Genomic DNA, 22,578 nt, shown 5'->3' with positions numbered 1-22,578 from the left:
GAGCCCCCGATGGCAAAGACGGAGCATGGACGGGTCCAGGCAGTGCTGAGCCCCGTGCTTTGCAGGATGGACAACGGGGAGGCCTGCTTCATCCTCAGCAGCCGGAACGAGGTGGATCGCACGGCGGCAGTGAGTGCCCCACCCCACCCAGCCCCGCGTAGGGCCCACTGCTGCCACCCACCACGTACCCACCTGCAGCCAGAGCTGGAGGACACCTGAGGGCAGAGAGCCGCCCCGCAGCACTGACCACAACCCCCCCACCCCCAGGACCACCAGACCATCCTGCGTGCCTGGGCAGTGAAGGACTTTGCCCCCAACTGCCCCCTCTACGTCCAGATCCTCAAGCCCGAGAACAAGTTTCACGTCAAGTTTGCAGGTACATGCATTTTGGGGAGTCACGTGTGTGCACACAGGCGAGTGTGCACCTGCGAGGGCTGAGGAGGGAGACTGGAGCTCCATGCACCAGGAGGACGCAGGGGCGAGGTGGGGGACAGCTGAGCTCCGTCCTCACCAAGGGGGATGGAGGCAGAGCCCACACAGGTCTGGCTGTTCGATGCCGGTCCTGCACCTGGGGGCCCCGGGGTCAGTGAGGACAGGAGCCGAGGGCAGGGGAGGGGCAGGTACATATGATGAGCACTCTATGGGCATGCGCCAGCTGAGACCTGGGGGTCAGGTGAGCAGGCCCCATGCTGGGCATCCTGGGGGACAGGTGAGCAGGCCCCACCCAGCTCTGGAGCTATCAGTCAAGCTGCAAGACAAGCACAGAAATGCCAAGAGAATGAAGAGGTTCCCGGGGTGGGTGCTGGTCAGGGCTGAGCAGGAGTTCATGGAGCAGACACGGGGGCTTCTATGAAGGGTGCCAGGCAAGGGGGCGTCTGCTGTAAAGACGGCAGGGAGGCCAGCGGGTGACCCCTGACCCTCCTGCCTGCAGACCACGTGGTGTGTGAGGAGGAGTGCAAGTATGCCATGCTGGCCCTGAACTGCATCTGCCCGGCCACATCCACCCTCATCACCCTGCTGGTGCACACGTCCCGCGGCCAGTGAGTGCCCGCCCCCATGGGACTGCCATCCAACCACGTGGTGCCCACCATGCACCATACCTGGGAGACCAGGCAGGGGGTGCGGAAGGTGACGAGGAGACCTGGGAGGGGATACATGTAGCTGGCAAAGGTCCCGCCCGGGTATCGGGGTGAGCCCAGGGGAAATGGCAGGGATGCCACGGACGGGTCATGGGCTCTGGACGCAGCTGAGGACGTCAGGCTCATTCTGGCAGCAGTAGGTGCCGGGGAGCTCTGAGCAGCCCAGTGAGGGATGGGAGCCAGGGGGGGCGGCCAGGGGGCTGCTGGGAGTTGCAGACAGGGCCTACATAGAGCAAGGGCCAGGTGGGGGACGGGGAGAGCCCTGGGTCTTGAGCACAGTGACCAGGCTGCTGGGGCGCGGTTTGGGGAGAAGGTGCATTTGGTTTGCGGCACCTGGGCCTGGGGCCCTGGGCAGAGCCCGAGGCAAGAAGCGGCCCTGGAACAGAGGAGGGACCAGGCAGGGGAGCAGGGGACTGGCCCAGGGTTCCTGGGAGGACCCACAGGCTGCCGAGGCCAGTCTTGACCCCAAACATTTTGGCATCCCCTAAAAATCAGACCATTGTGTTTATAGCTTTTTAAAACTGTCCTTTTTAAAAGGCTCGGGCAGACGGGGAGGTGTCTGGGGTCAAGCTGGCCATGCTGGTGTCCACCCACCACTGTCAGAAGCCATTCTGTGGGGGGTGGGGGGATTGGCAGCCCTGAGCAGGCGGGAGGGGCGGCTGGCCAAGGGGACGACCCGCCCACCCCAGGGAAGGCCAGGAGTCGCCGGAGCAGTGGCAGCGCATGTACGGACGCTGCTCGGGCAACGAGGTGTACCACATCCGCATGGGCGACAGCAAGTTCTTCCGCGAGTACGAGGGCAAGAGTTTCACCTACGCCGCCTTCCATGCGCACAAGAAGTATGTGGCCCGGCGGGCGGGCGGGCCCGGGGCTTGTCCATCCTCCCTCCGGTCAGCTCAGGGCGGGTGGAAGGCTGGGCGGGGCGGCGTGGACAGGCAGGGATAGCCGCAGGGTTTCACGTAGAGTCCACGTTTGGATCCGGGTCCATCCACACAGCCGTGAGACCCGCCACATGGCCCCTCCTTTCTGAGGCTCCCGTGAGGCTGACCTTGGGTCTTTGGGTGAAGTGCAAAGGGGTCCCGACACCCATGAGGGGAAAGCTCGACTGAGGGCCGGACCCCAAATGGGGTCCCTGAATCATCAGCATACTAGGAGCCCAGGAGGGGGACTCTGGGGCCCGTTGGTTGTTCAGAGGCAGAGCGGAAAGCGAGGGTCCTGAGGGTGTGGGGTGGCGGCCCCGTGAAGCCGCCCGCGCCCCGTCCGCCCAGGTACGGCGTGTGCCTCATCGGGCTGAAGCGGGAGGAGACGAAGAGCATCCTGCTGAACCCGGGGCCCCGGCACATCCTGGCTGCCTCCGACACCTGCTTCTACATCAACATCACCAAGGAGGAGAACTCCGCCTTCATCTTCAAGCAGGAGGAGAAGCAGAAGAGGAAGGGCTTCTCGGGGCAGGGCCTATACGAGGGGTCCTCCCGCCTGCCCGTGCACAGCATCATCGCCTCCATGGGTGAGGCCCGTCGGAGGCGGGTGGGACGTGCTCCTGGCCATGGTGGGGGGGGGGGTGGTGGGAACCCTTCCAGCGCTGGGCTCAGGTAGGGAGGGGCCGGAGACCAGCTCTTCTGGGCCTGCAGGGTGACCTCGGGCAAGTTACGTCTCTCTGGCCTCAGTTCTCACACCTGTCCAGTGGGTGTATCCCTGCCTTCCTGTGGGGACTTTGTCGGCATCGGTGTCCAAGTGCCTGCTGGTGTGAGGCTGCCCTGGGTCAGGGGTCACTCTGTCCACCTCCACTCCAGAACCAGCCACCCAGGAAAGCCTAGGGAGGGGCTGCCAGCCAAGTCCAGGCACTCTGTTCCAGGGACAGTGGCCATGGACCTCCAGAACACAGAGTGCCGGCCACCACAGAGCAGCAGGGGCAGTGGGGGTGGAAAGCTGGCACTGCCCACAGAGAATGGCTCGAGTAGCCGGCGGCCCAGCATCGCACCTGTCCTGGAGCTGGCCGACAGCTCGGCCCTGCTGCCCTGTGACCTGCTGAGTGACCAGTCGGAGGACGAGATGACGCCGTCAGACGATGAGGGGCTGTCCGTGGTGGAGTGAGTGCTGCCTTCAGGGGACAGAAGCTTGCAACTTCGGGCAGGGAGAGGAAATGGGCCGCTGGACAGAGAATGAGGGGCTGGTGGCTGTGGCCGCATGGGGGAAGGAAATGTCCCCATGAGTGCAAGGTGCCCAGGGAGAGGTGGGCCTGGCCAGCGTTGGCGCTGTGCCCTGATGGGTGGCTGCCCTTGGGCTTGCCCCATTCTCTGAATCGTGTCTCCCAGGCAGCTTTATAGGAGACCTTGTGTGGCAAGTGAATCTTCTAGGGACCCCAACAGGCAGACACAAAAGCCAGGCTGTGCCCGCCCACCCCCTTGTCCTCCTCGGCCTCATGCCTTGGTACCATGGCCCGCTCGGTCGGGGTGGCTGTCCTCTGAGCATGGTCTGCAGAGGTCACAGATAAGGGAGCCTGAGGTGAAGTGCAGGGCAGGCCTGCAGACCACTGGCCCATCTGAGCTGTCATCTTGCCCCAGGTTTGGGCCCCAGGTCTCCCCACTGCAATGATGAGATGGGAGACACCTCAGTCTGTTCTGGCCAGGAGAGACAAGCAGCACCTGACGACAGGGCCACGGCCAGCCTCCGGCCTGTGCAACGTGTTCTTCCCAGCTGGGCTGTCACCGCCACCACTCCCGGCTCCTGACCTTTGCCTCTGGGTCGGAGTAAACACATTTTACAGATAGACCAGCTCCTGAGATCCCCGGGGACAGGCCAGGGGTCCTGGACACCATGGGGCAGGTGGCAGGGCTGGCCTCTGAGGCCATGTCCCTTGAGCCAACTGGAGACAGAGCAGAAGGCCAGCCCCTCCCCAGGCTGCCCGGGCCAAGGCCATGGCAGGGTGGCCAGCCCCTGCGTGGCGTGCACTGGGTGGGACACCTGCAGGGGACAGCCCGCTGGGGAGACCAGTGTGGCCCAGCGGAGGGAGTAGAGGAGCGGCCGAGGGCCAGTATCTGCCCACTGACTGGGGTGCTGGGGGCCTCAAGGAGGGGGTGACTGGGGGAGCCCCTCAGGGTTATACTTCCAGGCCTTGTGTAAGCTCGTGTATGAGTGTTGGGGAGGGTATGCATGTGTATGTTTTGTGTGTCTGCGTGTGCATCCATGTGTGTTGTGTGCGCACTTGCATGTTGCATGAAATCTCACCCCAGACCCCCAGGGAAAAGACAGCAGTCCCGGACACAGCCCTCCTTCCCGCCCCACCCCGGGGGGGCTGGGGCTGATCACGGGGTCCTGGGACTTCCTGGGTGGGAAGGGGAGCAGCATCGAGGGACCCCCCCACGCATGGCTGGTGGGCAGGGCTGGGTCTGTGGGGTTTGGCGCCCCCGTGTGGCCGCCCGGGGTGGGCTCTGCAGCACACTTGGTCCCGGATGTGGGGCTGGGGACCACCATGGTGCTGAGGGCTCCTGTGCACCCCTAGGTACGTGAAGGGCTACCCCCCCAACTCGCCCTACATCGGGAGCTCACCCACCCTGTGTCACCTCCTGCCCGTGAAAGCCCCCTTCTGCTGCCTGCGGCTGGACAAGGTGAGTGGCGTCCAGCAGCGCTCCGCGTGACTTTGCGTTCCCACACGATTGCAAACTTATGGGACGCTGAGAACATGGGGATGAAACCCCGGACCCTCTACCCAGACCCAGACGGTTCCATCCCCCTCTGTTGGAAGCGTGTTTTTCTGAACCGTGCAGAGCAGGTGGGACCCCCGGCCCCTCCTGCACCAGTGTTTCCTGAGAACGAGGACGACACTCTTGTGACCACAGTTCACGCGCCAAAATCAGGTGTCCGTCCGACCCACAGGCCACCCTCAAAATGCGCTGACTGTCCCCATCGCGCAGTTGTCTTCATGGCTTTCCCGTCAGGAGCAGCCCAGTCACACTCTGCATTTAGCGGTCATGTCTTCATCTCCCTCAATCTGGAGCATTCCTCGGCCCGCCCTCGGGCCTCTTGGGTTTGCAGATGTTTTCTCATAAGAAGACTGAGCTTGTGCATTTGGGGCTGGAATGCCCGCAGGGGACGTGTGTCCCTCTCGGAGGCGTCCTTGGGGTGCAGCTTTGATCACATGGTGCAGTGGCGCCCCCCAGGTTTCTCCGCTGTGGAAACTATGCAGTGTCTGCCTTTCTTATTAAGCCGACCTGGGGAGACGTGGGGACTCGGTCCACCCAACTCCCACCTGCTCGTCCCAGCGTCAGGTGGGGCCTTTCTGTTTCCAAATTCCCTTTGCATGTGTTAGCAGCCTGCTGGGGGAATTGCTTCCCCTCCTCCCGCGTGGACGGTTTTCTTCATTTATGTCTATCAGCGTGAAGCCCGGATCCTTGTTGTGCAGAGGGTTATACCCATTACTTGTTATGCAGTATCGTCATCTGTTACAGATGATTATTGATTTTGATGCTTGAACCTTCCCGGTTCTGCTGGTGGGGGCCCTGCCGGCTGGCTTCCGGGTCGTCCCATGAACACTTCATGTTTTCACACCCACGATGTTCCCACCCATGTAGTACTTGCTGCACTCCGGTCCTGGGACCAACCGCTTCTCCAAGGAACCCTGGTTCTCTTTAGTGGAGAATGATGTTTAGAAACCAAAATCTGGGCGCTGGGCATGCTCAGTGCTGGGGCGTTCCTGCGTCTGGGCCTCTCCGCGGACCGAGCTAGGAAACGTGCTTACACACACATGACATATGTCTGTTCATTTCCGCATCTGCTAAAACCACGTGTTCACACGGACGACTCCCTGCCCTGCCTGATATGGCTGTCGCCACCGCGGCCCCGCTCGCCGCTGTGCTCTGTGGGGAGGGCTCACACGGAGCAGCGCGTGTGGGCGAGGACGGGGGTCTGGTGGCACGTAGAGCTCCCGTGGGGCTCGTGCGGGCCATGAAAGGACGAGGCCAAGCGCCTGATGACCAGGTGTCCCGGGCACCGTCTGGTGAGCTGGCGTCCCCGAGGCCCCCATCGCCAGCGGCCGGCCGTGGCAACATCAACCCCTCCCCACAGGGCTGCAAGCACAACAGCTACGAGGACGCCAAGGCTTACGGCTTCAAGAACAAGCTCATCATCGTCTCGGCGGAGACAGCAGGCAACGGGCTCTACAACTTCATTGTGCCACTGCGGGCCTACTACCGCTCCCGCAAGGAGCTCAACCCCATCGTGCTGCTGCTGGACAACAAGTGAGCCCCCCAGGCTGTGCAGCCAGTGTCCGAGAGGAGGCGGGCACCCCACCACCACCACCACCAAGTCCCAGTCAGCACCGCCCGGGCCTGCAGTCTTAGCCTGGGACCACGAGTCTGCAGACCCCACCAGGGTGGAGGGAGGCCACAGAGGGTTCGCCCCACCCTGCCCACCCTGGGCCCCTGACCTGCCTGGGTCTGCCTCCCACCTTTGAGGTGGGGGGACTGGGAACCGCCCTGGGCCCTGGGCCTGGTCCTTTCCCGCTAGAAAGCCCATCCCTTGCTCCCCACTTGCAGATGCCCCCAGCTCCTCCCTGGCTCCAGCTCCTGTGCCCTCTGGCCCTTGGTAGCGACTGTGAGCCCTCTGGGAGGCCTTCCCCCCAGCACCTTCACCTCTGGAGGCCAGGGTCCAGCCTTGGCTATCTGACCTGGGCAATTCCCACCCCTGGGGCCTTGGGTTCCCCTTGGGTAAAATAAAGAGCTGCCCGTTGTCCTCTAAGGCTCCCAGGCCTGTGCTGTGGTCCTGGGGGAGCCCTGCTCTGCCCAGCCTGCTCACCCAGGGCAGGCCCGGACTGGGTGTGGAGGGGGGCGGCAGAGCAGGACAGGCACCACCAGGGCCTGCTGTCTCCACAGGCCTGACCACCACTTCCTGGAGGCCATCTGCTGCTTCCCCATGGTCTACTACATGGAGGGCTCCGTGGACAAGTAAGGCCAGGCCGCCACTGCCTCCTGCAGAGCCTGGAGCGGGTGGGGCACCTGCCCATCTCTTAGCAGGACCCCTGTCCTCTCCCCTCCTCCTCCAAAATATCCTCCTCCCAGGGTGTGGGGAGGCCAGGAGGTCACAGACGGCCCCCACTGAGGGCTAGGGAGGGCAAGGTGCACCCACAGGGAGTTCCCGGGACCCCCAGCCCGGCCCAGGGAGCCTGGCCACGTGGCTCTCCCCGGCAGCCTGGACAGCCTGCTGCAGAGCGGCATCATCTACGCCGACAACCTGGTGGTGGTGGACAAGGAGAGCACCATGAGTGCCGAGGAGGACTACATGGCCGACGCCAAGACCATCGTCAACGTGCAGACCATGTTCCGGTGAGGGCCATAGCGGGGGTGGCCTCTGGGCTCAAACCCAGTCCTGAGCCAGCCCCTCGGCCATGGGGGGCCCTCTGTGACACCCCCTCCCCACAACATGAGCATGGGACCCGCCCTGAGCCTGCTCCTCATGTCTGTGACCAGGGGACCCACCCTGAGACCCAAGATCAGTGACCAGGGGACACCCCCCAAAGCCCCCCCACATCAGTGACCAGCGGACACCCCCGAGCCCCCACATCAGTGACCACAGGACCCCCCCCCATACCCCCCCTACATCAGTGATCATGGAACACTCCCCAGAGTCCCCACATCAGTGACCACGGGACCCCCCCCCATAGGCCCCCTACATTATTGATCATGGAACACCCCCCAGAGTCCCCACTCAGTGACCTGGGGCCCGCCCTGAGCACCCCCTCCCCGCCAGGCTCTTCCCCAGCCTCAGCATCACCACGGAGCTCACTCACCCGTCCAACATGCGGTTCATGCAGTTCCGCGCCAAGGACAGCTACTCTCTGGCTCTTTCTAAATTGGAAAAGGTGAGCGACCCCCGTCCGGCCTCCTGAGCTGTGGGGGCTCGGAGCTGGCACCAGAGCTTGGGGGCAGCGGGTGAAAGGGGCCGAGGGAGCCTACGGGGAGTGGGGGCTACAGGAGGCCTGCCGCCTGCCCCCCTCTGGCCGGGAGCTTCAGAGTCGGGGTGGCTCGGCTCCCATGTGAGGCTCTTGGTGGTGTCGCCCGGAGCTTTAGGAGCATGGGCCAGGAGCAGATACTGTCCCCTAAGGCAGCGTCCAGGCCTGGCCATGTCTGGGGCCAAAGCTACCTTTCAGGTCAGTAACTAACACAGGTGACACCGGCCACTTGTTTCCTCCACCCCAGACACCCTGAAACGTGTCCATTCTGTCAACTGCCCGGCAGGTGCGTGTGCTCACCCCTGGTACAGACGAGGGACTGGGGATCAGAGAGGGGAGGAGCTTGCCTTAGGTCACACAGCAGAGCCGTGGCAGAGCTGGAATCAGCTTTTCAAGGCTCCATGAAGGGCATCAGCCAGGGTTGGGTGTGGAGCCCAGGGGCTTGGGGGCCAGCCATCAGGGACACAGGCCTCGAGCAGGGGCACGGACAGCGCAGCCCCGGGTGGTGTCACCTCATACATTCACTGACTCAGGCTTGTGCTCAGGCCAGTGCAGCACCATCTTCCACAGCGAGGGGCAGGCCCGCGTGTCAGCGTGAGGGCAGCGATCAGGCCGCCCCGGGCAGACAGGGAGCAGGCGAGTCTCCAGAGGAGGCCCGGTCCCTGGGGGAAGCAGCAGCCTCTCCCTGTGAGCCCCACACACCCCAGCCTGGGCTGAGGTCCCGATCAGGGAGCTGCTTGCCCCGTGCCACACGAGGGGAGATCCCGGGGCTGCCGCCACCCAAGCCAGCCTGCCGTCAATGCCAGACAGAAGGGACGCGCCCTGGAGCTTCATCCACCCTGAACCCAGATGCACGGTGGACGTGCGTCCCACCAACCGTGGACTGGCAGGCCCTTGGGGGCCCTGGAGCTCCACTGCCGCTGCTGCCAGAGGGGTGAGCGAAGCCGGGCAGGTGGCCTCGGGGCCCTTGGGGGAGACAGAGCCTTGGAGCCAGCAGCCTGAGAGCTCAGCTCAGCCGCCACCGTCCTGCCCCAGGAGAGGGCTGTGCCCGCACCTCCCCTCCCACCAGGCCCTCCCTGGAGTCTGCCCGGCCCAGCACTTGGGGCCGGCTCCTGGTCCTGAGCCCACAGGACAGCCCACCGGGCCGCTCAGAGGCCCCCTCCCGCAGCCGTGGGCTGACCTCCGTCACTCGAGCTGGAACTGTGGGAAGACTGGAAGGTGGCAGCTAGCCGCAGCAGCCCCAGCACGCCGGGGTTCCGTGTCCAGAGGCTGGGCTGCTTCCCTGGATCTGCGGGACGCTCAGGACCTGGAGGATCCAGTCTGACCTGAGCCTGGATGGGGTGACCAGCATGGAATCGGGCTCAAGGCCACCCAGTCCTGGATGCTGTCCTGGCGCTGGCCCTCTCTCGCCACCTTCCCTCGAGCTAACACAGCTCGTCCCGGGCCTCCCGCCTCCACCACTTCCAGGAGGTGGCCTTGAAGGAGGTCAGGTCAGCAAGCACGTGGCAGATGTGCTCCCACTTGCCTTCCTTCCGTGGCAGACATCCAAAATCCATCTCCCACTCCCGTCCCTCTGTGGCAGGCATCACCAATCAATCACTCCTTCCCCCGCAGCATCGCCTCCAGTGGCAGGTGCAGCCACTCCTCCCCACCTCAGGATGGCGAACCCAGTCGTGGTTCCGCGATCCAAGCCTGGGGAGAAGTCAGGAAGTCGGCGCAGAAGGCCGCCTCGGGAAGCAGCCCTGGGCTCCTGCTGGCTGATGTGGGGCTGAGGTCCCCGTGAGACACTGGATGGTCAGAGCCACCGTCAAGCCCAATACAGATTCTACTTCAAGGAACACTGAGATGTATAAAGAAGAAAATAAGAAAAGTTTCCTTAGACGCAGCCGGCATCTCTGACACCCAGGCACGGTAGCGGCGTGGAGAGGGCATTCCCCAGAAGAGTGGGGAGGGAAGATGCTCTCCTGAAGATCCCCAAGAACGAGACGTGAGAGAGACGATGGGCCGTGCCCACCGCTGCCCCTCCCAGTCCCCAGGACCCGGCTCCTCCGTGGCGCCGTTGCTCTAACGTTCTCAGTGCACGTGACATTCACCTCTGGCCAGGAGCCCGAGTTCTGAGAGGCTTCCCCTCAGCCGGGGCTGCCCCGTCCGGTCCTGCCTCTGGTTCCCGCTCTGTCCCCGATGCTTCCTGGCCCCATGGTTCTCGGGAAGGGCTCGTCCACGCATGTCCATGTGTCTTGCTGTCGCTTGTAATCTTGAGGCTCCAGGTAAAGCCCCGGGTCCCTCCAGGACGGGCTGCAGCATTCGGAGGGTCTTGTGCAGAGTGAAAATGTGGGCCCCGCGTTCAAAAAGCAGGGAAAAATTTCTGTGAAAGGCACTAAAATTCCAAGCTTTTTCCTCCCTTCGGTGGTCTCTGGACCTGTCACAGTTCTGTTCTTCTCGATTCATCAGTGTTGCTCTGAGTAAAGGAAAGTTAACATTTCTAATGACCCCAGGAGTCTCACCATTCGCCCTGTGCCGTGCCACGCGAGCTCTGAATGCGGGTGTGAGGGTACGGAGATTGGGGCCACCACGGCTCCACGTGGGTGTTCTGTGGCCCACACACATCTCGCTCTTACCAGAACACGAAACGCTGCCCACAGCAAACCCGCTGTTAACACCGCATTCTGCCAGGCCTCACCTCTGGACGTGCCGAGACACCCAGGTGGCTGTCCGCCCTTCCCTTCCATGTCGTTTGCAGCCAAGGGAGTAGCCGATGAGGAGGTAGTGTGAAAGAGAGGACTCGGTGTATTTCTTACCTGCTTTCCGGTTCCAGTGGGAGGTGCGGCCTCGGGGGGCTGTCAGAGCTCCTGAGTCCGGGCCGGGCCATGTGCGGTCCAGCAGGGCGATGCCCCAGAGACACCCCGCCCTAACCACCAGAACCAAGCAGAAAGGGTCCAGGCAGAAGGCACTTCGCAGATGGACTGAGTTGAGAACCCTGAGATGGGCTGATCCTGGGCTACCTGGCAGGCCCAGAGATCAGCAGGGTCCTGAGAAAAGGGAGACGGGAGGGTCAGGGTTGACATGGGATGGGGCTACGCTGCGAGCTCTGAAGACAGAGGAAGGGGCCACAGGCCAGGGAAGGTGGTCAGCTTCCAAAAACTGGAGACAGCGAAGCGAAGAATTCCCACCAGAGCCGCCAGAGGGAGGGCGGCCCCGTGACACCTGGGTTCCTGCCCTGTGACACCCGTTTCCGACTTCCGCCTTGCAGAACTGTGAGAGAATAAATCTGTCTTGTTTGAAGCTGCTAAGTTTGTCACTGGTTCCAGCAGCCGCAGGAAACTCACACGGAGCCACTGAATGAATTCCATGCTCACGGAGCATCGGGGACGCCGTACACGAACGGGGAGGCAGGAACGGCACACGTTCCCCCGTCCCATGGGACTTCAGTTACCATACACAAGTTCAAGGATAAAACTACTGAGATTATTAAGAATTTCAGGGTGGCAACAGCAGAGCATTAAACCAAGCATGGGGCCCCGTGTGACTGCCCTGGTCACACGCCCTCGGGCCGGCCCTGGGCCTCACTTTCATCTCATCAGAGCCCCAGATCCTTACTCCTGAGTTCTGGCCCTGAGTGTGTCCATGGGGGACGTGTGGGTGGGTACTCAGGCTGGTAGTTGAGTTGCACTCAACGCACACGAGTGCACGTGCATACGCTTACCGCCCGCACACGTCCCACACACGCGTGTGCCCCCACGCCTGCTGCCCCGCGCCTCTGTGGCCGTGGACACCAGCCAGCCCGGGACGTCCCTTTCCTGCAGAGGGAGCGGGAGAACGGCTCCAACCTGGCCTTCATGTTCCGCCTGCCCTTCGCCGCCGGGCGCGTCTTCAGCATCAGCATGTTGGACACGTTGCTCTATCAGGTCAGTGGGAGGGCAGGCAGGGAGGGTCTGCGATGCCCGGCCAGCAGCCCTGGCTGTCTCTCGATCTCCAGCCAGTGTCAGGCCCTAGTTCTGAGCGACGCGCCTCCCTCTGAGAGTCCCTCCCCAGGTCCCTGTGAGGCTGGCCAAGCCTGAGTGGCTCTGGACCCTGCCCCTGCCAGGGGCAGCGGAAGTCCACCTGTAAATGTGCCCAGTCCCTTTTCTCCCAGAACGGTGCTGCCCTGGGCTCGGCTCCCAGCAGCCTTTGGGTTTCTGATCCCTTTTGACCTAACGCACTTGGCCGAGTGAATTACTGAGGCCAGGAAAGCCTTCCCAGCTTCCATCTGCTGGTGGAGCTGTGCTCTGGGACCAGGCAAACAGGTGGCTTCTGTGTGAGTGCCCGAGAGGCTGTGGGCACCTGGCAGGCGTGTCCGGGGAGCGGGAGAAGGTGCGCCCCTGGGTGCCGCTGCGGATCTGGGCCTGCGGAACTCTGGCCTCACCGCGGCCCCTCCCCGGCCAGTCCTTCGTGAAGGACTACATGATCCCCATCACCAGACTGCTGCTGGGCCTCGACACCACGCCGGGCTCCGGCTACCTGTGTGCAGTAAGTGACCGGGCCAGGCGGGTAGGGCGTGTGGGCCGTTCTCAGGGAGGCTGGTCACCCAGCAGCCGAGGGATGCCGGGCACCGCCGCCCGCCAAGGCCGGCCCCCACACAGGGCTCCCGACGTTCCAGATGAAAATCTCCGAGGACGACCTGTGGATCCGCACGTACGGCCGCCTCTTCCAGAAGCTGTGCTCCTCCAGTGCTGAGATCCCCATCGGCATCTACAGGACCGAGTGCCACGTCTTCTCCACCTCGGAGGTGCACAGGCGGGCAGGGGCTCCTGAGGAGCTGGGCGGGGAAGTGGCTTGGCACCGAGGCGGCACCCCCATTTCTCTGTGACCCATTTTGTTTGGGGTATCTGGGCCTTTGCTGTCGGCCCTTTTGGGGTCAGGTCCACGTGCCTCCATACGTGGGGCATCTGGTCAGGCGGCTGTGACCCCCGAATGGGAGAGGGGAGGCTCAAGGGCGCTGTGGGGCCTTGTGCCCATGAGGGGCTCAGGCAATGTTGGGGGCAGGGCCTGAGCCCCCACAGGTACCCAGGCTCCCCTGGCTTCCTTTGCAGCCCCACGACCTCAGAGCCCAGGTGAGTGGCCTCTTCAAGCCACACGAGTTCGCTTCACATGGAAGCATCTTGGCATGTGCAGTCCTGCCTGTGCCTGCACCCACCCTGGCCTGGGAGGGACACAGGGCCCCAGGCAGCAGCAAGGTCAGGGAGCAAATGCCCAGGAGGTCAGCCACGATGCAGCTCTGAAAGGGCTCATGGCATCACCCTCCCATAGAGACAGGGAAACTGAGGCCTGCGGTGGGAAGCCCAGGCCCCTCCAGCCCCACATGCCATCTGCATGTCCTGCCGTGGCCCCCATCATGGGAGGTATCCCCCTACTGGTCTGGCTGACTACCATGCCCTCAGCCCCCACCCTCTCAGGGGTGCTGCCTGGGTGAGGGTCCCCACATCACCCCCAGAGCCCCACTCACCCACTGAGCCACCCACTGGTCCTGGGGCTTCCCAGTCCACCATGCTCCCTGACCCCCTCTATCCCATCCCCCCAAGATGGGGAAACTGAGGCACAGAGAGGGGTGACCCTCCCATGGCAAAGTCAGGACATGCAGGAGCCCGGATGGGACCCACAGAAACGAGGGCCCAGAGAGGTCGCGGGAGCTGCTCTCACCCACCCAGCAATTTGGGGACGGACCTGCATCCAGGGCCGAGGTGGGCGGTGTGGGCTCCAGAGGAGGGCTCCGGCCTGGCCACCTCTCCCAGCTGGAGAAAGGACACTGGCGTCCCTGGGCCCTAGAGTCCCCCAGCGGGGGTGGGCTGTTCTGTCGCCCCAGCCTCTGACCCGCCCCAGCCCCGCCCCGACCGCGCCCCTCCGTGACCACGCCCCTCCCGTCCCCGCCCGCTGCATCCCCGCCCTGTCCCCGCCCCTCTCAGCCCAGCCCAGCCCCGTCCCCGCCCGCTGCACCCCACCCTACAGGCCACGCCCCTATAGGCCACGCCTCCGGCCCCACACTCTGCATTCTAGCCCTGGCCCCGCCTCTCTCAACCCAACCCCGCCCCGTCCCTCTGTGGCGAAGCCCCCTGCCGCGCCCCGCCCTCCCTCCCTCCCTCCCGCGCCCCTCCCTCCCGGCCCCACCTTCCCTCCCTCCCGGCCGCGCCCCTCCCTCCCGCGCCCCGCCCTCCCTCCCCTCCCGGCCGCGCCCCACCCTCCCGGCCACTCCCTCCCTCCCCTCCCGGCCACGCCCCTCCCGCCCCGCCCTCACCCCCCGCCTCGCAGTCGCAGGTCTCGGTGAGCGTGGAGGACTGCGAGGACACGCGGGAAGCCAAGGGGCCCTGGGGCGCGCGGGCGGGCCCCGGCGGAGGTAGCGCGCACGGCCGGCACGGGGGCGGCGGCGACCCGGCCGAGCACCCGCTGCTGCGGCGCAAGAGCCTGCAGTGGGCGCGGAGGCTGAGCCGCAAGAGCCCCAAGCCCGCGGGCAAGGCGGAGGCCGCCGAGTGGATCAGCCAGCAGCGGCTCAGCCTGTACCGGCGCTCCGAGCGGCAGGAGCTCTCCGAGCTGGTCAAGAACCGCATGAAGCACCTGGGGCTGCCCACCACCGGCTACGGTAAGGCCCGCGGGACCGCCCGCACAGGCCAGCAAGGCCACAGCGGCTGCCGCGCCCAGGCGCCGGGGCTCCCGTCGGTCCGCCTCTCCGTCTGCCTTGCTGGCCTCCGCTCACCCGGCTCCAGGCACCCACCACGAGGCCGGGCAGAGCCCCTCTGGTGTGAGGAGGATGCAGGATCCCCCAGAACTGGTGCCCAACCCCATAAGGAAGGCTCATCCCTACTACTCTGGGGCCTCAGCTTCCCCACCTGTAAAAAGAGGGCTGGAGCTGGCTGTGCCTGGCACGCAGTGCTCCTGAGGAGGAGGCTGTGGGGTGGGGAGAGCCAGACTGGGCTCCCTGACAGCCCAGGGCACAGGCTTGGTTGGGGACAGACTGGTCACCTCCAGCCAGTCCTGCTGGGATCAGGAACGTCCGGGGAGACCCCAAAGCCCCCAGCAGACAGAGTGCAGGGGGCGTGTCGGAGGACTGCTGGGCAAATGGCCCGGCACCAGGACACTCCTCCATTGACCACGTGGGACCCACTGTCATTCTGGGCCATGGCCACCCCATTTCTGCTGCTTCATGGTGACACCCCCCACCAGGCATTCATTTTGTCAGCGGATTCACACAGCTCCCTTCTCTCTGTAGCTTGTTTTGGGGAGGAGTTTGTTATCTTAACCAAGAACAGGCCTGGGGTGCCCTGGCTGCTCAGAAGAGAGAACCTCATCCCCTCCCTCACTCTAGAGACTGCCTCTGTTGATGGGGCCGAAGGGGACCCAAGCTCCCCACTGCTGTCTGGCCGCGTCCACACCCTGGGCTGGGTCAAGGCTCTGGCCTGCATTGGGTCCATCTTGGGACCTCTGCCCATCGCTCAGGCCTGGCTCTGTCCTGCAGCGGGCGCCTGCTCTCCCCATCCTGCTTCCTGCCATCTGTCGCCTGGGCCAGGGTCCTGGAGCTCCCCTCCAAATGGGATCAGGTGGCTCAGGGCTCTCCCAGGAGCTGCCCAGGGGTCACCTGGGCCACACCGTCTGCTGGCCGTGCATACCTGGGCCTCAGGAGAGCTCAGAGGCCAGGGGCTTGGGGACAGGTGACCCACGAAAGCCACCCCAGCCCTGTTCCCACCACACCGGTGTCCCTGCCCAGGTGGGTACTCTCACCCCCTTTCCGGTGGGCACTGATGCCGAGGCTCTGAGTCGGGTATCCAGCGTTTATGGCCCCACAGCAAGTATGGCAGATGGAGACTCCAGCCAGGTGACCCCCAGAGCTGGCACCTGCCGCTCAGCGTGCCCCTCGGCCTCCATGACCCCCGCCGCCCCACCCGAGCTTGGCAGAGAAGAAGTGACTTCCATTCAGTGACAGACTCACTTCCCAGGTGGCCAGTGCTGGCTGCTGCCAGTCCCGGTGTGGACGGCCTCCCGTGTGCAGCTGGCTGCCCCCACCCCGCTGTGCCGGCTGCCGCGCGCTGCTTGCTGACCTCTCTCTCTCTCTCTGTTTCTGTCTGTCCCTCTTCCTGTGTGTTCTGTAGAGGATGTAGCAAATTTAACAGCCAGTGATGTCATGAATCGGGTAAACCTGGGATATTTGCAAGGTAATTCTGCTCCGGCGGACTTGGGCTGCCGCTTAAGGGGGCATGCCAACCCTTCGCTGACAGGCAGCCTGGTGCCCGCCCTGCCCTGGCCAGGCAGGCAGACAGGACAGGAGACGAGAGAGGGTCCCTGCAGGCAGGGCCTCACGTGCTCCCAGACTGCCCCATCACGGGGACTTTGACACCTTCCTCCTCTATTGATGACGGGACTGACCCCGAGGAGGCACGTGGCGTGTGCTGGAACCCAGACTGTCACTGTGGCTCCAGCTCGCCCCAGTACTTCTAGTCTGTTGTTTGAGATAAGCCCTGCTGTCCAGGTCTGCCCTGACCGCACAGGCGGGCCATCCAGCCTGCAGCAGCCCCCTGAGATGCCCAAGGACCCTGAGCCCACCCAGCTCTCGGGAAGCATCCAGACTGATGGTCCCAGCCAGGGTCCCACATCCCAGCACGGTGGAGCATGGTGAAACCCAGGAGCTGGAGTCTGTTCCGCCCTGAGCCTTCATGGGCCGAGCCAGGTGGATGGTGACATCACTGCCTGCTGGGGCTTCCAGAGGGGGTCTCTCTCTTCAGTTGAGACTAAGCCTGTCCACACCGCATTTCTCATCTAGGGGCTCAGGTGCTGCCCGGGCACCCCATTTCTTCCAAGAAGATGCCCCACAGTCCCCAGACCCACCCCGAGACCCTGACAGAGGTCAGAGCAGAGTCCAGGCCACAGGCCCTGCTGCTGAGACCTCTTCCTTCCCTGGGGGCTCCCCGCGGCCCTAGGGGAGCTCAGAGCCTGCATGCTCAGGCCCCCTGGAGCAGCCCCTTTCTTCAGGGGTGACCCTGGCTGATGGGGCCTCCTGGGCCTGGGCAGGCATTAACTCAGGTGGGACCATTTCTGTGGCTGGCTGGGAGCCGTGTCGGGGCAGACCCAGGCCCGGGAATGGAAACCTCCGTGGTTCGCAGCCTGGCTGGGCCTGTGCAGGTGAAGTGTTGGCATCTCTCCGGTTCCTGTGCTCTTCTTACCCGCAACCCGCAGCAGCGTTCATGGAAGACCCCCGAGCCAGCACGGGTCCAAGTCTGGCAGCTTCCATGAACGGGACAGCTGCATCACCCCCTCCCTGTGCCCAGCTGCACCCCTGCTTCCCGCCAAGGCTCCAGCAGGGGTGGCCTCGCCTGCACAGTCACCAGCACTCACTGGGTGGTGTTTCCCGAGCTCCCCCTTGTGTGGACGTCAAGAGGCGCCTGGGCCAGGACATTAAACCAGTGAAGAGGCGTGATCCTGGGGGGAGGTGACCCCACTAGCCAGGACGGCAGGGCGGTGCCCCCAGGGAGGGTGTCGTCAGGAGGCCCCTCCGGCCCACAGGGCCTGCAGCTGCACGCAGATGAGGGAGGAGATGACCCAGCCCCAATGCACAGACACGACCCCTTCCTCACAGCCACCCTCAGAGGGAGGTGCTCCCCCAGTTCGTAGAGGAGGCTGAGGCTCTGGTAGGTGCGGGGATGGGACCCAGGGCTGTGGGGCTGGGAGTCCGGTCTGCAGGGTCAGGGGGGAGGCGGGGGCCCCCATGGGGTCCTGGAATACCAGGCAGGGGGATATGGAGACGGGGGCAGGAGTGAGGTGGCACAGCCCTGGGTCATCTGCCAGGAGAGCCATTGCCAGCCCCTGCCCCAAGCCTGGGCCCTCATCAGAACACAGCAGTCATGGCAAAGCTGGCCCGTCCTGGGGAAACGGGGTCAGTGCCCTGTGACTGACCAGCACCTCTCAGTCCAGCCCCCAGGAGCACAAAGCCGGGCCTGGCTCAGGCCAAGCTCTGCTAGTCTCAGGAACACCCGTGGTCCGTCCCCCCAGAGGGGGAAGCAGGGGCCCAGGCTGGGTGGGGAGGGCCCTGGCCTGATGACAGCCTCTCCATGGGCATTGTCCGGACTGGCTGTGTCTCAGGATGGCCACCCTGCTGGCGGCTATGGTCAGGAGTGTGGGGGCCCCCGGAGCCTTCGAGAGCTGCCTCTCTCTCCCGCCTGCGTCACCTGCCACTGCCTCTGTGCGCTCCCTGTGCCCCTCCTCCCTGCTGCCCACCCCGGAAATGCATGCCAGGTGCCAGGGGCTGGGTGGTGCACCTTCTGCACAGCCTCCGGCAAGGGCCACCGGGTCGGGGGCCAGCCGCTTCCATCTAAGGGCCTCAGCCACGGGTTTGGGTAAAAGAGCCAGGATAACCGTGGCCAAAGGGCAGAGCAGCTCACCCTCACGTCCTGGATGCGGACATAGAGACTGGCACCAGGTGACTGCCAGAGGGTCTGCACATGTCCACTGGTCCCCCAAGTCCCAGCCTGTGCCCCCCGCCTGCCTCCCAAGAAGCATGCTGTGCTCGACCTGCCTCTGTGGGGATCCCGAATCCAACACCAGATTCGGCTCCGAACTCCCCATTCAGAGAAACAAGACACACCCCCAGAGGGCTGGCCAACCCTCAGCTTCGCCAGCTTCACAGAGAATTCTGTTCCTTTGGCAAGGACACTCCTGACAGGAGGGGATGGTGCAGAGAAAAGGAAATGGGAGGAGCCAGGGGCAGAGGCACCCAGAGCTGCCAACCCTCTGGAGGGTTGTCCCCTGATGCCCCAGACTGGGTCAGGAGGTGCCTTTGACATCATCTGATGGGTTAGCTGAGGCCACAAGCCATTCATTTCCCTGCCAGTGAACTCGGGGGCACTGCCAGCACGGTGCCGAACCCCATCCCTGTATTTGGCCAGGGAGACATCCGTGAGATGACCGCTGTTTCTCCAGAACCTATTCCGGCCACTCCATGAGCTGGACACTGGGCTGTTCTTGTGACGGGCAGCAGCCCAGGCCTTACATGTGCCAAAGGGACCCCTCCTCTGGGCTGACAGCTGCAGGAGGAGGTTTTGGGAAACGGAAGACATGAGTCCAAAGCAGAAGGCTGAGTAAGGGGAGCAGAGGTGGCCTGCCCAGGCCAGGGACCCAGGGCTCTGGGGGCTCGGGGAGCCTGAGGGCTGGGCTAGGTGTGTGTACTGAATATAGGTGTGCACAGGTGTACACAGGTTTATGCAGGTGGTAGGTGCGTGCAGGTGTGCTCGACGCCTCTGCTCAAGGCCACCACATCATAAGATTCAGGCTGCTGGGGCTGAGCAAGCTGCCCGGGGTGTGGGTCGGAGCCAGTGCCCTGCGCCTCGTGGCTGATCCCTGCCTGTGCAGGGCGGGGCCCGGGGCAGGTGTATGTCAGGGACAACCAGCCCTGGATGGGTTCCCCAGGACAAGAGGCTCAGGCAGGATGGCCGGAAAGGCTGGCAAGATTCTGCAGCTGGACCGGAGCTCTCGGCTCCTCCGGGCTGGCAGGCTGGCAAAGCGGAGGGGAGCGGGGTCTGAGTGGTAACCACCCACTGGGGCCCTGTCTCCTTTGCAGATGAGATGAATGACCACCAGAACACCCTCTCCTATGTTCTCATCAACCCCCCACCTGACACGAGGCTGGAGCCCAACGACATCGTGTAAGTACTGTGTCCCCGAGCAGCGCGGACACCGGCCCGTCCACCGCTCCTTGTATAGACGGTGCACAGCCTCGCTGGGCGTCCCAGCCAGGCCCACTCGTTGGCCTCCCTGGGTGGGAGGGCAGCATCCAGGCTCCTCCTACCCCCCACAGGTATCTCATCCGCTCCGACCCCCTCGCCCACGTGGCCAGCAGCTCCCAGAGCCGGAAGAACAGCTGCAGCAACAAGCTGGCCTCCTGCAACCCCGAGACCCGAGACGAGACGCAGCTCTGAGCCAGCCCTGCACGGAGCCCCCACCCTGGAGCAGACCTCGTGCCCGCCCCCGCCGGCATGCGGCGTGATGCATGGAGCCTGCAGGGCCCTCATGCCAGCCTGGCCCTCCCTGCAGCGCTGGCCCGGCCCCCCCACCCTGGGCAAAGCTGCTCCCGAAACTTGACAGAGAGAGGAGACCGAGCACCACTGGCAGGAAGCCTTTTTTAACCTGTTTTTTACAAATCTATACAATCTATGTCTCTTTACACATATGTACCGCAACTCGTGACCAGGTCTGGCTGAGGTGGTGGGAGGGCTGCATGGGGAGGGGACAAGCCCTGGGCCAGAGTCCTGGGCCCCAACATGCACATGCACACAGACACACCCAGCTCATGTGGGGAGTGGGGACACATGGCATCTGGCGACTCTTGGAGCCCGTGCTTTCACTGCCATGCCCTCGTGTCTAACTTGAGTCGGGCCGTGCCCACGGCTCTCGTGGGTCCCAGCTGGCCCTGGGCACACAGCTGTGAGCTGTGAGGGGAACCTATGCTGGTAAGGACCGGCGGGAGAACACCTTCCGGACGGCAAGGCAAGGCCACTCGCTGGGGCCAAGGGCTGGAAGTGTGCCTTGGCAGCCCCGGCCTGTGAGGAGGGCATGAGGCTGCCACAAGACCCCCGGGGGCCCTGTGACATGTCAGCATTCTCACAGCCACTGACCCTGTGGGAAAGAATCAGATGTCATTTCCTCTGTTTTTACACTGAACTTCTGCAGCCGCGGCATTGGCGGGGCGTCAGGCAGAGGACGGTGCATTTCCACGGACCATTGGACACCCCTTTGACCCCGACCTGAAGCCAGCCCCGAGCTGACGCGCTGGCCCACATCTCTGGATCGGAGATTTGTCTCCTCGGCACAAAAGGGGTTCTGGGAGGCCAGCCATTCAGACTGCTGCCCTGGTTCCTCTATGACTGTTTGTGACAGGTTTTGCACAGTCAGCATTGGGACCTTCTATTAAATAGATGCATCCTGCAGACATGAGCATTGGTTATAAGGCACCCCCTGTACAGCTTCACACTCCAGGCCTGGGTACACCCCTCCTGTTTGACCCATTTCAAGGGTTAGAAACACCACCCTCTAACCCCACATGGGCAAGCCCCTGGTGCGCCGAGAAAAGCCACTGGTTTGGGCACACCTGATAGCAGGGCCCTCCTGGAATGGGAAAGCAAGTCCTAGGTGGCCGTCTGGTGATTGGGTCCTGGTGGCAGGGAAGCATGGCTGTCGGGGGTCGGGGAGTCCAGGAGGGCTCCCTGGCAAGCTGCCTCAGCCCTGGAGCCCAGACGTGCCCCTGGGGTGGGCATGGAGACCCCAGGCCCTGCCCAGAGTCATGCGCACTTGTGTGCGTGCATGCAACTCCCTGACACCACCAGCTGTCGGGGGCCCTGCATTAGGGGCAGGGCTGCCCCAGGGGACGTGTGCACCACGCCAGCACAAAGTCTCTCGGGTTCCTTTTGTGGGGGAGCTCTTGAGTACCCCAAGGCTGGAAGGGGAGGGATCCATGCAGCTGCCAGGGCAGGGTGGCATGGGACGACGGCAGCTGGTAGAGGGGCCTCCCTGAGGGAGGGACATGACCCAGGGGTCCCCCTCTCCTTCCAGCGCCCTGGCCACAGGTCCAGTTTGTCCCCTGACCTGGCCACCTGGGACCCTCCCACTCAGAAAAAGCGTGTCTACAAGCACTTGGTGTGGGGCGTTGGGGACAGGCTAGCCATGGTGGTCAGGAAGGGGCTGCTGATCAAAGTGGGGAAACCCCAGGGCCCTTGGAGTGACAGGCTGTCGACGTGGGCCAGGGTGGCCTCTGGGGACCAGGGCCCGTCCCAGTGGGGTGTCAGTGGCTCCCAGGGTCCTGCCAGTGAGGGCCCCTCCTCTGCCATCACCCCGCAGCAGGGGCATCTCTCCTCTGCGGGCACCCACACCCCAGCTCCCTGAGGGAGGGGCCCCACCTGCCGCTGGGCCGGGGCTCCATCTAGGTGGGCTGCAGCCCCTCGAATCCCAAGCTGGGACGACAGCATCAGAGAGGCATCCCGGGACGTCACCTGACTTCAGTTTGGGATTGACAGGACCGGGGGGTGGGGAGCGAGTTTTGCCTCCAGACGGGACGGAAGAAAGGGGTCTGAGCAAAGGCTGAGGCGCTGAGTGCCGGGGTCAGCGCTACCTTGAACGGGCAAAGATGAGTCTCAGTGTTTTGTGGCAGAAGTTCTCAGACAGAAAATTTCAAACATATGAAACTTCTATTTTCTTTATTCCTAAACTAATAGAAAACTGTTTGCTCAAAATACCAACAATGCGTCGGACGCTTCTAGCTTACACGTCAGTGAAATGAACGACAGCGATGCTCTCGGGGCGGCGGGGGGGGGGGGGGCAGGGTGTGGGAGGGGGTGGCAGGAACGCTGGGCTTCAAGGCACCGCGCCTGGGAGGAGGCTCAGGTGTTTACACACCGCGAACTCCAGGCACCAGAAAGTCTCAGAAAGCAGCGTGACTGACGAGCTGGGAGAGGAAGGGGGTGGAGGCACACAGGACACTTCCTGAAG

General features: G+C 64.0%; 1 protein-coding gene across 9 annotated transcripts in view; it reads left to right on the top strand.

Annotated features, from left to right (window-relative positions):
* KCNT1 (potassium sodium-activated channel subfamily T member 1) overlaps window positions 1-21,023 on the top strand; it is a 74,513-nt gene extending 53,490 nt beyond the window's left edge. For 5 of the 9 annotated variants that reach the window (XM_070250938.1, XM_023629371.2, XM_023629369.2 and 2 more), the window contains 19 exons: window positions 66-129; window positions 268-376; window positions 932-1,040; window positions 1,829-1,978; window positions 2,408-2,646; window positions 2,995-3,229; window positions 4,642-4,747; window positions 6,204-6,376; window positions 7,010-7,081; window positions 7,325-7,459; window positions 7,884-7,995; window positions 11,889-11,990; window positions 12,508-12,591; window positions 12,722-12,850; window positions 13,155-13,175; window positions 14,368-14,695; window positions 16,200-16,262; window positions 19,658-19,742; window positions 19,895-21,023. In XM_070250938.1, coding sequence (XP_070107039.1) covers window positions 66-129; window positions 268-376; window positions 932-1,040; window positions 1,829-1,978; window positions 2,408-2,646; window positions 2,995-3,229; window positions 4,642-4,747; window positions 6,204-6,376; window positions 7,010-7,081; window positions 7,325-7,459; window positions 7,884-7,995; window positions 11,889-11,990; window positions 12,508-12,591; window positions 12,722-12,850; window positions 13,155-13,175; window positions 14,368-14,695; window positions 16,200-16,262; window positions 19,658-19,742; window positions 19,895-20,015 — 2,437 coding nt within the window. In that variant the 3' untranslated portion in view covers window positions 20,016-21,023. Of the gene's footprint in view, window positions 1-65; window positions 130-267; window positions 377-931; window positions 1,041-1,828; window positions 1,979-2,407; window positions 2,647-2,994; window positions 3,230-4,641; window positions 4,748-6,203; window positions 6,377-7,009; window positions 7,082-7,324; window positions 7,460-7,883; window positions 7,996-11,888; window positions 11,991-12,507; window positions 12,592-12,721; window positions 12,851-13,154; window positions 13,176-13,643; window positions 13,798-14,367; window positions 14,696-16,199; window positions 16,263-19,657; window positions 19,743-19,894 lie in introns of those variants that run through there. The other 4 variants (XM_023629368.2, XM_070250935.1, XM_023629374.2 and 1 more) reach the window with 4 other exon arrangements.
* Window positions 21,024-22,578: the final 1,555 nt, after the last annotated feature.

Source organism: Equus caballus, chromosome 25 (assembly GCF_041296265.1).
Source record: "Equus caballus isolate H_3958 breed thoroughbred chromosome 25, TB-T2T, whole genome shotgun sequence".
Classification (NCBI taxonomy): Eukaryota; Metazoa; Chordata; class Mammalia; order Perissodactyla; family Equidae; genus Equus; species Equus caballus.
Note: the sequence above shows the minus strand (reverse complement) of the source record. Positions and strands in the feature narration are given on the sequence as shown.